Below are 15,243 nucleotides of genomic sequence, written 5' to 3'. Positions count from 1 at the left end.
GAACCCCCCGGCTCGGGCACAGCTCCCCGGCTCTGTGCGAATTCCCGTGTCTGTGCGAACCCCCGGCTCGGGCACAGCTCCCCGTGTCTGTGCGAATTCCCGTGTCTCTGCAAACCCCCCGGCTCGGGCACAGCTCCCCGTGTCTGTGCGAATTCCCGTGTCTCTGCAAACCCCCCGGCTCGGGCACAGCTCCCCGTGTCGCCGACCCCCGGCGGCCGGAAGCGCTCCCCTGGCCCCGCCCTTTCCGCCGTCGCGGCCAATGGGCGCCAGGCGGGGCCGCCTGTCATGGCCGCGCCCGCGCTGCGGCCCTGAGCGCCCCGAGCCCGCCGGAGCAGCTGAGGCCGCGCCGCCGCCGCCATGGGCACCGTGCACGCCCGGGTGAGCGCCGGGGCCCTGGGGCTCGGCCGGGGCGGGACCCGCCGGGGGTGGGATCCGGGCGCCCGCCCGGGGCAGCCCGAAGGTCGCGGGGCCCCGCGCTCCCCGCCGCGACCTTCGGGCCGGGCACGGGCGGCCGCGGCCGGAGCGGGCCCGGGGCTGCGAGCGGGGGCCGTGTCCCGCCTCAGCCGCTCCGCGGTGCGAGCCCGCCGCCTGTGGCACAGTCGGGCCGGGGCAGGGAGAAGGGGTCGGAGCCCGTGCCGGTGCTCGGAGGCGCCTGCCCTTTCCAGCTCATTTCTGGGTGTTTTTTTTTTAGAAGCGTAGATACTGACGGCTTGGAAGCGACCTTTGTGGTCCTTGGTTACACGTTCCTCCTGCCATAGGCAGGGACACTTGCCGCTGTCCCAGGTTGCTCAGAGCCCCATCCAACCTGAGCACTGGACACTGCCAGCAATGGGGCAGCCACAGCTTCTCTGGGAAACCTTTACTACTCAACACCCTCACTAGAGAGAAAAAAATTCTTACTAAGTTCAACATTTTCTGCTATTGAAAACCTGAGTCTTTTTCAGGTCTTTCATAAGGCTTTCCCAGAGCTGACCTGAGGGGGGTGGGCTGGCAAGAACGAGATTGGGGAAATGAAAACAGAATAAAACCAACCCCAAACAAATCAAACTCAAACCCAAGCGGCTGAAAAAGCACAGTGCAAAGAGAGGAGCCCCTGGTGAGAATTGGAGGCTGGAGCTTTGCTTTACTTGGAGAGTACTGAGGCCTCACATCCCTGAAATCATCGTGAATAGATGCACAACTCTCCAAATCCATCTACCAGCGCTTATAGAAGAAGCACAGAGGTCAAAGTGTTCAGTTTTAAGGCTGAAGAACAGCTGCAGGGAGCTGCCTCCAGTTGAGCCTCTTGAGTACATAAATACTGTGACTAATGTAATTTCTGTTTAAGATTTTTTGCTTATATTCTCTGTTATGTGTCTGTCTAGTGTTAACTGCTAGACAGTATTTTGTGGATACAGAGTGTTTCACACTTGCCTGAAAACTGTGACAGTAGGGGAAGCTTCTGTCTTCCTTTAACTGGATTTTGGTATGCAACAGCAATTTGTTATTCAGGAAAGCAACTATTCAGATAAGTCTTATTTTAGGATTCTTACGGGTATAATAAATAAAGCCATGCTGTGTTTGATTGAACTGTTTGGCTCTGATAGTAGAGCCTGAGGGTCTCAAGCTTTCTTTGAAAGATTACTTCTAAAAGAAATACTGAAATACAAAGGCAAATAAATAGGTGCAAGGCAAACTAACATTCTGAGAACACCCTTTTTATTTTATTGTTCAACATTCAAACTCTTCTACCTCCTAAAAACTAAACCAGAAATGTGACAGCCTGATTTTTTTTTTTTGGGGTGGGTTTTTTTGTTTCTTTCTTTTTTTAAGAAGGCAGAATTCATCTTTTTTATACAGGAAGCTTGTCTTAAGAGTTAAAGCTATTTTTTGGAAGAACGCAAAGTATTTTTGAGGAATCATTCAATGTGAAAGCTGTTTAGCTTTTGTTAAAAATTTGAGCAAGCCAGGTAAGTGTCAAGTGTTCTTTAGTTCTCTTCGACTTTTTTTTTTCATTTTAGTTCTCTTTTGCTGTCTTCCCTTAGGATTTGATGAGTACACCGTTGAGAACCACGTGTTTTTCTCATTCACAAAAGGCAAGAATCACAAATCTGTGTGTGTACCCTGTTAAATGCAGTTTTCTTTTGTGCTTTCAGAGTTTGGAGCCTCTTCCAATGGCTGGGCCAGATTTTGGTGCCCTGGGAGAGGAATCTGAGCTGGTTGAAGTTCAACCTGACACCAAGCAGGAAATTCTTGAAAACAAAGATGTAAGTGCCTGAGCAATATCCTAATTTTTTTGTGGAGAGAAATAAACACCTTGGCGGTTTTTTTAAGCAATTGGCAATAATAGTAGTTGCTGATATTTTGCTGTTTTACTATACATGAATACATAGGGTCATACAGATATTTCTGATAGAGGTGGCATAAGCTGCCTAGGCTCTTTTCCAAACTCTGGACTAGAATCATAGAATTGTTCAGGTTGGAAAAGACCTCTAAGATCACAGAACTGCTAACCCAGCACTGCCAAGTCCAGCACTAAACCGTGTCCCAGGTGCCACATTCACATGGTTTTTAATCCCCCCAGGGGTGGTGGCTGCCCTGGGCAGCCTGTTCCAATCCTTGACAACTATTGGAAGCAGATTTTTTTGGACATTTACCCCTAAAATTATAATTCACTGAAAAGATTGGAAAAATAAGGGAAATGGAATCTCCATAGTCCATTTGTAGTGGGTAGCGTGGAAGGTGCGGGGGTTTTTCACAGTAAAATTGTCTCAGGTGATTATGGATCAAGATATAAAGCCTCATAATGGGAGTGATTATCAGTTGCATTTGAAACTGCACTGCTTCTGTGGTGGTGATCATTTTAATGGAGTCTAGATATTTGTGGCTTGTACACTTGTTTGATTTTCTTCTTTTAATTAATTGCTTATATATAGCTGATAGAACAAGTATCAAACAACTATGACTAACTGCATAACTCTATGTTACGTACTTAATACTTGTGTGATTTCTGCAGTTCCTTCTCTGCCTGTAGAACATTTACAACTAAAACCCCAGCAGCTGCAGTCTGTCAGGGTTTCTTCTGCTACAACCAGTGTCAGCTTTGGTGTAGGAGATCTATTTACTCTCATTTTTGTGTTATGGGAACAACGTCCCAGAATCTTAGCTAGCACTGATTTCTGATAAAGTAGGTTAGCAGCAATTAGCCTAAGGAATCATCAAGGTTTCTCACAATATTTTTTGTGCATTGATGACCTTGATCCTCTTTATTAGATGCAAATCCAGTCCTTGTGTGTGAAGATTTGTTGTGTTTAGGTGGTGGTTCAGCATGTACACTTCGATGGACTTGGAAGGACCAAAGATGACATCATCATGTATGAAATTGCTGATGTTTTCAAGGCAAAAAATCTCATTGATGTAAGTATTGCATGAATTACAGACCTGCTGTTTAATAATTAATTGAATTCTTTTCTCTTTTTCCTGCTTTGGGCTACTCCCTTCAGACATGGGGCAACTCTGTCAAGAACCCCCTAAATAAGTTCTAACTGGAACCTGTTTGAAGAATTGTTTGAACTACTAAAGTAATTTGGAAGCAAACTAACAAAAGGCATAAAGTTACTGAGCCAGATGCTCTGGGTTTAAATTATTTCTGCAGATGCAAGTATTAAAGTGGTTGTATTCTATTTTGAAGGTGCACATGTGTCTTTATATACAAAATCTGTGGATATTTTACAACTCAGCTGCATGTTAACTAATTTATCCTTGTTATTTTTTAACCTGAAAGGCTCAAAGGGCTTGGTAGTCTTGAAAGCCCCTTCCAACCCAAATGTCCTCTGATTCTGTGACTGAGCTACTTTTCTCCTGCTGTAGGTGATGAGAAAATCACATGAAGCTCGTGAGAAGTTGCTTCGTCTCGGAATCTTTAGACAGGTGGATGTTCTGATTGACACCTGTCATGGTGTGTATTCCCTCATTAATCCTCACCTTTTTTCTCATATATTCATACCTGTAATATTTATTTCCCTGTGTAATAGGGTGGACATATTTTGTGTGTGTAACTTAGTCTTGTATACCCTTATATATATATATTTTAGATGAACAGGTGGGTGTGCTGTGGATGCAAATGTGTCTACATCAGTTATCTCCATGAAGGAAATCTATTTGCATATGTTTGCATATATGTGTATGTGTATTTAAATATTACTTGTCCATGAGTGAATATTTAGCACTTATAATAATTACAGTAAGCTTTTCTTAATCCACAGTTTCAAGGAACGTGTGAGGGAAAGCTCAAAAATATATCCTGTACTTATACTCCACATCACATTGACATGAAATGATTTAAGCCAGTTATCCTATGATTGAATCAATATCTGTGCTCACATCCAAACATCCTTTTCTCAAACCCTTTCACTTTGCAACATGGACTTTTGTTATGCCTTAACTGAGTTTTCAAATAATTCAGCTAACCTTCTGTCTGCAGTTTTAAAAATAACTCTTTAGAGATAACATGCACTTCATTTGTTTCTTTAGGAGATGATGCCCTTCCAAATGGTTTAGATGTGACCTTTGAGGTAACAGAACTGAGAAGGTTAACTGGGAGCTATAACACCATGGTTGGCAACAATGAGGGCAGCATGGTATGGATTGTTTTAAATTATTAGTAATGCCTTTTGATCTCCTTCTTACTTTCAGTTTCAAGCCTAGCCAGGAATTTGGTGATCCAGCCTTACTAAGGCTTTGTCAGGCCTTTGTGTCAGGCTTTCATTCAGCAAAAGCCTATCTTGAGCTGGGGGGCAGTGCTGTAGCTTCAAGCTCAGCATGTTAGTTTTTTAATTCTTAAAACTTCTCCAATTATTTCTTGCTACTATTTAAGATGTTTCATCTACTGGAGAGATTAGTAAGGAATTTGGCATTTTGTTTCTGTGAGATATACTTGGAAGTATTTTTCTTCTCAGTCAAAATGCTTTATATTTGGCTTAGGAATTGTTTTTGTCTTTTAGCCCAGTATCAGTTATTTTGGGCTGTGGAATGCAAGGTTTTCATGACTTCTGCAAGCTTTGGGACTTGTCTTTGTATGACTCAATTAAGGGTACATCAGATTAAAATCTTATGTGAACAATATTTACCAATTGCCACAGGAAGTACCAGCTGTGCTGCTGGTCTGTGCTTATCCTGCACCCCTTTTGCCTTTTCACTTGCACAGGGCAGCTGTGCCTGGGGCTAGTAGATAAGCCAGATCATGGAGCTCATCCTTTTCCTCTTAGGGGTATTTTTAACCTGCGTAAGTTCCCACATGACTCAGGTGATGGTATTTTGCATGTGCAAGGAGAGTTGGAACTGGGTGAGTTGAGAGCTGCTTATGCAGCTCCACTGGCAGGAGCCAGGTCCATGGTGTTATGGCCTGAAGGAAACCAGCAGGGAATCCTACCTGCTGCTTCCAGTGTTGCTCAGAACTGACTGGAAGCTGCTTGGGTTTCTCTTTTTGTGCTCAGCTTCCTCTTCTATTTAATTTTATCACAGAGCAGTAAAACTTGTGAATGCTCCAAAAGCATGACTTGTATACACTCATGTTGGCAACACAGATTATGTTTCCTTAAGAGTTGGATAGATTTATTTGTTCTAATCCCTTAAATTCAGCTGAAGCTTATACATCCAGTACTTCATACTATTAGTTCTTCATACTCTTTATGGCAAAATAACCATCATTACAAAGCTCAGGTTGCTGGTTTGCTTCCAACAGCTGTCAGACAGAGGCAGTCAGGATTTGGGAAGTTTTCAGTATTCTTTTGCAATAGAACACACAACAGTAGTACAGTGGTAGTGTCTGTGTAGGGAGGAAACCTGCTCCATCTTTTCTGCCAGAGGGTCAAGAGCTGCCTGAAGGATGCAAGGAATTTGGGTGAGAATAGGCAAAAGTGTTTCAGTAGTTTCTGGGGAATTGTAGGATTGTGTTGTAGTGCCATCAGGTCCAGTTGCAAAAGGATCTTGTTGCTCCAAACAAAACTACAGGGAAGTGGCTCCATAGTGATGATTTTCCCTTGCTTTGGTTCTGATGAACCCTCCGTGACAGGAGTTTTTCCTGAGGGTCTGTGGGGGAGTCTGCAGTGGCAGAGCAGCCGCCTGTTGTGCCAAAGGTTTATTCTCCAGGGCTTTGAGACAGGCTTGGAGATTTTGCTTGAAGTAACATCAGTACTGATGGCTCAGTGAGAGTGCAGATGAAGTCAGCAGCTACTGAACAGCAATAAGAGTTGAATGTTTGATTATATCTTGCACTGCTGGCTTTTATCTTGTACTTTTTTGTCACTGATTATATCTTGCACTCTCTGCCAGTGCAGAGAGAAAACTAACAGAGAAAAAATCACATTCAGTGATTACAAGTATTTTTAAATATCTTAATTTCTAATTCTCATGATTTCCTTGCCTTCAGCATTTGATTAAGAAGCAAGACAGCAAACGGTATAAAATGTTGTGATATGGGGAGGTTTTTGTTTGTATGTCTAGTGTTTTGAGGGTTTCTTTATTTATTTTCTGTAGGTGCTTGGGCTCAAGTTCCCAAACCTCTTGGGACGTGCAGAAAAGGTGACCTTCCAGTTCTCCTATGGAACAAAAGAAACTTCATACGGCCTGTCCTTCTTCAAACCACGGCCTGGAAACTTTGAAAGAAAGTAGGGGATGCGCTTTTCACTACTTCTGTTTTTAGTGAAAGAATATAAAACAATCAATAAGATCTTCCATTAAGTAAAAATTACATTTATTCTTTCCTGAGGGTCTGGTAATGATGTAGCAGAGCTGATTACTTAAATTATTGTGATTATTCAGAGCTGTACCTTCAACAGTTTCCCTTTCAAACCTGCCAGTAATGTTGTGTTTCAGTTTTTCAGTTAATATATACAAAGTAACTGGACAGTTCCCTTGGAGCTCTCTTCGAGAAACAGACAGAGGAGTATCAACAGAATTCAATGTGAGTGTCGCACAAGTGTAACACCTGCTTCATTAACACTTCAGTCGAGCTCTTGGAAATGCTTTTAGAATGATTGAATTACTGGTTCACAGGGCTGATTTCTCTTTATTTGAAAGAGGTCAGTGATTTGAAAATTACAAAGGTCATGCACCTTGGACTTTTTCTTACAGTTCAATCTCATTTTGGCCATACAAAAATGCCAATATGTTTTTCTCCAACTTTTTAAATTATCATTTCAGAGAGGCAGCAGGCTGCCTAGCTTACTGTATCAGCCCAATTCAAGATATTTTTTATTTGGAATGCATTAATTAGTGTGCATTTAACTTCTTGGCTGGAGCAGAATTCTGAAATGGAAAAGGGTTTCTCTCTGTTTCGAGAAGTTTGGGAAGAAAGCCATAGAGTCAAATATAAAAAATATTTATTTTCATTTTATAGCAATTGTTTTCATGACTTCCTCATTCTTTATTGTAGTTTCCCCTCTGGAAGACCAATCACACAATGAAGTGGGAAGGTGTGTGGAGAGAGCTTGGCTGCCTTGCTAGAACAGCCTCCTTTTCTGTTCGAGAGGAAAGTGGACACTCTCTAAAGTCTTCTCTCTCTGTAAGGCTTTTTCATGATAATATTTTAAATTCATCTCATACTCACGAGTGATACCAAAGGAGCTTTTTGTCTTTGGAGGGAATGTGTTTTCCTTCAGATATCTTTTGCTGTGTTTGGTCATTGCCAGGGAATAATTCTGAAAGCCCAAAGGGAGAGCAGGGAATCACAGCTGACTTTGGCTTGTTCTCCCTCTGTCTCACCTGCCATCTCTTTTTGCTTTATTTTGTAGCAGACAGGAAGAGTAAATTTCCTCATCCTAAGCCTTTTGTAAACATTCCAGTTTCTGGTCACTTGCCATCTTTCACTTGCAGCTTACAAACTGTAGGACATAAACTCTGCAGATTGGTGGGTTGCAGTTGGGCTGCTGCTCTGTTTCTGGTGGATGCCATGGGCAGAACAGAAAAATTATGCATTTCATGTGGCCTTTAAATGTCAAACAAAGCAAGTCTGTAGGGATATTGTTCACAGTATTACTGCAGCTAATCTCAGCTGGAGCTGGGGTTGTTTTCCACTGTTTGCACAGTTTTGGAAGGGAAATAATGGTGTCACTCTGAGGCATTCAGTAAATCTGATAACCTCACCCCAAACTTTTTGTTCTTTTCAGCATGCCATGGTCATTGATTCCCGGAACTCCTCAATCTTGCCAAAACGAGGTGCTTTGCTGAAAATTAATCAGGTAGTTTTGAATCACTTGTGCTGTTATTTGGGTTCATCTGTGTGTTCTAATAAGTCTGAATTTATCTAATTGATGTTCATGTGAAAAATGTCTAAAGTTATAAATTAATCTAAAATTGACTAGGAGACAATGCAGACTGGTAATTAGGTTTTCTGTTTTCTGAGTGTGCCTTTTAAAATCATGAACCTTTTTTAGGGTAGAAAATTTTCATTTGTACGCCATTAGTCAGAGAGCACAGCCTCTCCATCAGCATTAAATTATTTATTAGCTAAGAGGCACTATCCCTGATAGTATTTGCACTACACTTTCGGTGAGTATTAATTAGCCCTTCTTTTTTAACACTGTCATCACAGATTGCCAGGCTGTAGTCAGATTGCTGCTTACAAAGTACCTAAGTCTGAGAGTTAAAAATGAAAGATTGGGTAAAAATAACTCTCCAAGGCATATGCATGTATCATTTTGGCACAGAAAATGCTTTTCCCTCTTGTTACAATCAGAGCCTTTCTAAAAGCTGGCTTTTCTGCTGTTTGTGTAATACTTCAGAAGCATTAATTTCTTTAGTGCTTTAGGGGCAGATTTGAAATGCCACTGGAACTAAAAGTAAGCATCAGTGAACTGTTGTGTGTGAGAAAAGTGGTTGTAATTCAGGGTTTAGGTACTGTGTCATTTGTTAAATCCTGCCTCTACCACTGAGTTAGTTCAGTCACTTCATGAGAGCTGAAAATAACAAATTGTGTCATTCCTTTCTTCACATATCAGATCTAGGTCTAGGATCTGATCTAGGAAAATACAGTCATGATTATTGATGCTGAATTTTCCAGCTCCATTTCATCTTGCCTTCATTTACAAAATGGTTTGGAAGGCAATAGTTTGGTTTAATATTTGAAAAAGGAAAAAATGCTGCTCATTATTCTGAGGTTTGTGCATGCCTCAGTCCAAAATCCAGCCTCCTCACCATACCAGTGTTTCTGTATTTCTTGTAAGGAAAAACACTGCCTGTGCTGGTGCAGACATGCTGAACTGTTAGAGGAAAGAAACATGTAAAATCTTTTGCAACTTTCATAAATCTGTGTCTTTGCAGGAGCTGGCTGGCTATACAGGGGGAGATGTGTCTTTTCTGAAAGAGGATTTTGAATTTCAGTTGAATAAGCAACTTCTCTGGGATTCGGTAATTTTCTTAAAGATATTTTAGTAATTGACCTGAGGTTTTTCTGGGGCTGTTAAATCCGTGTCTTACGATTATTTTTCACTATTGATTAGGAAAAAGATTGTGAAAAATGGCTGGGTAACGATAAGATAACACAATTTTGTTTTCTGGAAAATGAACTGTCTTTATTTTTAACTGTGCACAATTGCTTGGAAAGTGGGAATTTTGGAGAGAACTTGTTTTATAGTTAACCATAAAAATTATTTTCCTTCCAGAAGTAAAGCTGGTCATGTCTGTTCTTTGTGGTCTTCCTTAGGAGGGATTTTTCAAAATCCTTGGAAGTTTTTGAAGAACTTAGAAGTTTTGAAACCTTTATGAATATTCTGTATAATCTTCTGTAATTTTCTTTTTAATTGAAATCGTGAATATAGAGCTATTCATCTTGTCATAGCATATAATTGTTTTTTGTGTGTAAGATTATTGGGGAAAAAATGGGAGGACTGATTTCAGCAGCATTGATTTAGTATTAGGTGGAAATAGGGTTTTGAATTGAAATATTAAAAAACTGAAATAAGAATTTCAACATATTCAACAGGAATATTTCTAAGTGCATTTAGAAGGAAGTTTTTTATCACATGGAGATAGTGCAATAAATTCTCCTCAGAGCTGAATGGGAAATTAAACAGCAACTTCATCAGGAAGATTTAAAAGTCAGGGGTTACAATAATTTGTATCCCAAAGATACTGACAGTAGATCTCACTGTCTATCAGTAATACTTCTACCTGGCACACAGTCAGCGAGCAAATTATTAAATCTATTTATTTCAGTGATTTGAGTTGCAAGAATTACTTTTTATAGATAAAGAGTAACTCTGTTTATTTGATGTCAGTATAGTGAGTTGCAGAAGGTGGTTCTGTGTAATTATAAGGTTAATTTGCAGACAAGTCATAACTGTCCATTTTTGGCAGCTGCTTGTTGCACTCAGTCTCCTGTGGGTTTCAGAATAATTGATGGCAGCAGTGTTGTTTTAATCGGAGACATGAGAATTCTCAAAACAAGAGGGGCTGGATGAGGTTGAGTGCTCCCTTAAGCTATTGTGGAGGTAGCATTTGGTTCAAATGTGCTGTGTTGATGTTTTCAAGGCAGAACACTGCATAAAAGGAAGAGGGCAGCAGCCATCTAGAGTTTCCTGAAAATCCTGTTGCGAATCCAACATACAGGGTGTGATATCTACAGGGTGTGAGCAGCTGTAACTGGGAGACTGGTGGGAGCTCTCCCTGAGGAATAAGTACTAATAAATAACTTGTTTTTCTCTCCAAAGGTTGTTTCAGTATCACTTTGGGGTGGAATGCTGGTACCTATTGGAGACAAGCCATCCAGTATAGCTGACAGGCAAGTTTTTAAAATGTTTGGGTTTTTTTTTCCCAGTCAACAGAAGTATTGTATATAAAAAACTCTGCACAAGAGAAGAACAGTAGTAGTTCTGAGGAGAAAAAAATGTTTGTAGTTAGCTATAATTGCATGTTTATACTCAAGCCATTTTCATATTGGGCTGGTAAAAATTTATAATTTGCTGTGTAGTAGCTCTGCTGCCCATATTTGTGGTTGCAAAATGGTATTTATCACCTGCAAAATTCTGTAGCAGGTATAGGTATATTTAGACAGCAAAGCTGTGTCATGACTCTTTTCACTCTGTAGCCAATTTTGCCTTCTAATGCTGATGTTTAAAGATCACATTACTAAACCTGTTACAAAGTTACCTTTAAGTGAAGCATTAAATTAAATTTATCTGTATTCACTAGGTTTTACCTTGGTGGACCAACGAGTGTGCGTGGATTCAGTATGTACAGCATTGGACCCCAGAGTGAAGGTCTGACACTTTGAAATCCCCCTCCTCTGACAATACTGTAAATATTAGTGTATCACAGAGAGTCCTTAAACTTTGTATAACCTGAAAATAATTACACTCATTCTGTACTTTGAGAAGTGTTATGGCTTTGATCTGTTGTTACAGATCAGTTCACAATGGGATAAAGCCAGGCAGTTCTTTGTTAAGCTGTGATTAATTACTAATTTTGTAAACCATGTGTATGTTCAGACTTGCACACTTCCAGTGTGTCATTTTAATTAGTAAGCAACCTTCAAGCTGGGAAAGTTCCTAAAGCATGATTAAAGCAACAGTTTGTTTGATACAACCTGTGCTCAGGTAGCTTAGGGGAAAGGTAATCTCCTCAACAGAGGTGTTTGGAGGGCTAGGAGCTTCCTCTGTTCTATTCCTTGCTCTGCTGTTATCAGTGGATTCAATATTTAGTCTCTTTTGAAGTTAGTTGTTCAGTTGTATCAATTGCCCCTTTTTAAAACCAAGGAAAGTATTGCAGAGGTGGTCAGGAGGTAATTCTGATTAACTCCATGAGTGGGTGCATGCCTCAGGCTGTTCTGGTGAAGGAAGGAAGAAAAATGCACTTCCCTTGGACAGTTTAAAGAAATGTGGAAGTGCTCATTTTTCGAACTAATAGTTTGGAGTGAGTTTGGAGAGAATTGGAAGCAAATGAGAAGAGTTGTAAAGGGTAGAAGTGGAATATAAACTTATGGAATGTAAAGCAACTTATGGATGTGGTTTTCTATCTTTAACAAGTGATTCTTTTAGTATGTTCCACAGTAAATGCCTTTATTCCAACGTTTTGCCCAAGCAGGTGATTATTTGGGAGGAGACGCCTACTGGGCTGGAGGAGTGCATCTCTACACCCCTCTGCCTTTCCGGCCTGGCCGCGGAGGCTTTGGAGATCTTTTCCGAACACATTTCTTCCTTAATGCTGGAAATCTCTGCAATCTCAACTATGGTAAGACTCAACAGAATTAAAAAAAACAAAAAACAAAACCTCTTCTCTTCATATAAATCAAAAAGGAGAGTTGTTCTGTGTCTGTTCACTCAGAATCACTTTGTTTACTGCGTATATTTTGGTGCCTGTCAAAAACCTGTTGCCTCTAACTTATACATTTGATGGATTGCCCGTAGTTTATTTAGCTCTCTCTATAATTTCCAGCACAACTTGTAGGAAAAAGAGCCAAGGAGGGTAGTGGTAGTGTCTGTGAACAAGGGATGTTTGCAGACCATTGTGTAACACTTGCCATCTTACACCATTCTGAAGGGTGAATGAAAGATGATGTTTTAGTAGGGTTCTGGTGTGTACTGGAGTGAACTAAAGAAAAAGTGGTGGCATTAGATGAGGGTGTCGTAGCTGGTGGGGCTCTTTTTCCTCCATCCCTACCTCTATTCAGGATACATTTCAGTTCATTAATGTATGATTCTTCAATATGATTTCAGTCAGTTTTAGAATATAGTGTTATTTGATGTCTGGCTTACTTGATGTAAGAAAGGTGACATCCATATGGGAGGGAGATACTTCAATCAACTTAAAAATAAAATGGGATCCCAGAATGGTTTGGGTTGGAAGGGACCTTAAAGTTCATCTTGTGCTCCCACCTGCCATGGACAGGGACACCTTCCACTATCCCAGGTTGCTCCAAGACACATCCAGCCTGGCCTTGGACAATCCTGGGGATGGGGCAGTCACAGCTTCTCTGGGAAACCTGTGCCAGGGCCTCAGCACCCTCACAGGGAAGAATTTCTTCCTGATATCCAATCTAGACCTGCTCTCTGTCAGTGTGAAGCCATTGCCCCTTGTCCTGTCACTCCAGGCCCTTTTCAGTAGTCTCTCTCCACCTTTCCTGTAAGTTCCTTTCAGGTACTGGAGGGAAGCAGTAAAGACACTGAAGTCTTTAATACTCATTTTCTCCTTCTTGCTAGTAGGTGCCCTATAGTGGGACATATAGACCAGTCAACAGTCCAGCTAAAATCCCAGTGTGTTTGTTCTAGTTCTGCTCTCTTGCTTTGCTGCTCATCCCTTGGTGTTTGCCTGCAGGTGAGGGTCCCAGGGCACACCTGCAGAAGCTGGTAGAGTGCATCCGCTGGTCCTACGGCGCCGGAGTAGTGCTGCGCCTGGGAAACATCGCCAGGCTGGAGCTCAACTACTGCTTCCCCATGGGAGTACAGGCTGGAGACAGGTTGGTTTGCTACACCAGCTTCTCTAGAGGTCCCTGCACTCCTTCCTGTCTGCTTTCTCAGAGAGAGCTCTGCCTTGTGGTTTTGTTTAGTCCACACCAACAGAGACATCTCGGTGCTGCTTTCCCAGCCCACATTATTCACCTTGGTACGCAGTTGGGTTAAAACTTTGCTTCTCAAGTGCCACAGTTCATTTATCTTGAGAACAGCTGTTGAAATGAGCAAATAGCTGTTCAGCAGCATCATTTCTTGGAGTTTTCTTAAGCCTTCTACACCCAAATGATTGAATAAATACCTCATTTGATGTCTTTGATAAATACCTAGTTTAATGTCTTTGCTTGGAAAATGAAAACAAGTTTATAGAAAAAGAGAAAAGAAGAATAAATTCATTTGTTAGCAACCAATTATCCTGCATCAAGCAAACATTATAATATGCACTATAAAAGCTCCAGGGGGCCTGTTCTTGTCTGTGGGTATTGTGTGAGATACTCAGTCTTTCATACAGGAACAGGGTTATATTTCTATGGGCAATGTGAATGTATAATAGCAATTTCAAAATTACGGGCCTTATTTGGAAGCGTAAATGATCCATATGGAGAACAGATCGTCAAAGCATTTATTTTAAAAAGCCTTTGTGAGCTAAAACCTTGGGAATTTGGGGATAAGGAGAATTGATTTTCGTTTCATCAGTCTATATCACTTACACTGTTTATTGTTTGTTTCTTTTCAGGGTATGCGACGGTGTTCAGTTTGGAGCAGGAATAAGATTTCTATAATACAGAAGTATTTTACATCACTAAATGAAATTGTGCTCTGGAGATGAAATCAAGACTATAACATACTTCAAAATGGTCTTTTTTCCTTGAAATACAGATATACAGCTGAGTGATTTACCTCTTGGACTCCACAAGAAACTACATTAAATAATTATGCTCTAAAGGTTCATTGTACCTCTGATTCTTATCAAAGATGGGAGAGTGCTTGTGGGAGTCCATCTTACAGCTTTTAGTTGTTGGTTTTTACTTGAAGTATTGGAGTTGTGCCAGATATTGGCTCTTGGATATGGTTCTCATATCATTAGAGTTTTATTGGTCTGCACAGCCTTCCTTCTTCCAACCACAAGTCCTTGAAAAAGCTGTTATGAGTCAAAAATGATACCATTTTAATGGTTCTAAATGAATCAAAATGTTCTGATTTGAATATGTTTCACTATTGTAAATCATCTCTGTTTAAATGCCTCCTACAATCTGAATGGCATACTGTAAAAATTCATCTGTCTAGCATAGTAAATACTTAAATTATATTTTTGAGATGTTCAGGGCTCTGAACTTTGAGTGTTTTAATGCTCTCAGCAAAGCTGTTGATTTATGTCTTGCAAAAACAGCTTTTTGTAGCAGTTGCAAAAAGTGACTCCTGACATACAAACATGTGGAACTACCTGATTTCTCTTTGTGTCTCTCTCTTGACTTGTTGAGGTGCTAATTTCACTTCCAAGTCAACTCTGGCTTTATCACTTGGGGTATATCCCAGTTTATAAGGATTGACTTACTCACTACTTTGGTCCTAACACCTTTGGAGGTAGTTACATACTGATTATTTTTATATGTACCAGCCCTCTGTGGTCATGCTGAGAAAATCTGAGCTTGGAGTGCACTTTCCCTGTACCTACATTCACATATTTTTATTATTAAGTGTCAGCAGGTTTAAAATCACAATACAAAGAAGATTCTGGGGAAGCAGAACAGAAATACACAAGCTGTTAAACTGATTTTTTCTGCTCAACTAAAGACAGCTTTGGACATGCTGGTGCTCT

The 15,243-nt window shown here is 40.8% G+C and overlaps 1 protein-coding gene across 1 annotated transcript; it reads left to right on the top strand.

Moving 5' to 3' along the window:
* The first annotated feature begins 253 nt into the window (after positions 1-253).
* On the top strand, positions 254-14,369 carry SAMM50 (SAMM50 sorting and assembly machinery component). The gene is made up of 15 exons (XM_066319589.1): positions 254-378; positions 2,136-2,246; positions 3,295-3,396; positions 3,850-3,937; positions 4,513-4,619; positions 6,517-6,647; positions 6,856-6,943; positions 7,415-7,543; positions 8,148-8,219; positions 9,301-9,387; positions 10,689-10,759; positions 11,170-11,237; positions 12,061-12,207; positions 13,291-13,432; positions 14,161-14,369. The coding sequence occupies exons 1-15, from the start codon at positions 358-360 to the stop codon at positions 14,204-14,206; spliced, it is 1,410 nt and encodes a 469-aa protein (XP_066175686.1). The 5' UTR covers positions 254-357; the 3' UTR covers positions 14,207-14,369.
* Positions 14,370-15,243: the final 874 nt, after the last annotated feature.

This window comes from Sylvia atricapilla, chromosome 5, assembly GCF_009819655.1.
Source record: "Sylvia atricapilla isolate bSylAtr1 chromosome 5, bSylAtr1.pri, whole genome shotgun sequence".
Lineage (NCBI taxonomy): Eukaryota > Metazoa > Chordata > Aves > Passeriformes > Sylviidae > Sylvia > Sylvia atricapilla.
This window is presented reverse-complemented; position numbering and strand designations above follow the sequence as displayed.

Excerpts from the sequence above, each read along its gene's own strand:
- SAMM50 (XM_066319589.1), top strand. The coding sequence starts at position 358 with ATGGGCACCGTGCACGCCCGG. Across the intron at positions 3,938-4,512 it reads TCTGATTGACACCTGTCATG|GAGATGATGCCCTTCCAAAT; the intron begins GTGTGTATTCCC and ends TTGTTTCTTTAG. Across the intron at positions 7,544-8,147 it reads CTCTAAAGTCTTCTCTCTCT|CATGCCATGGTCATTGATTC; the intron begins GTAAGGCTTTTT and ends TGTTCTTTTCAG.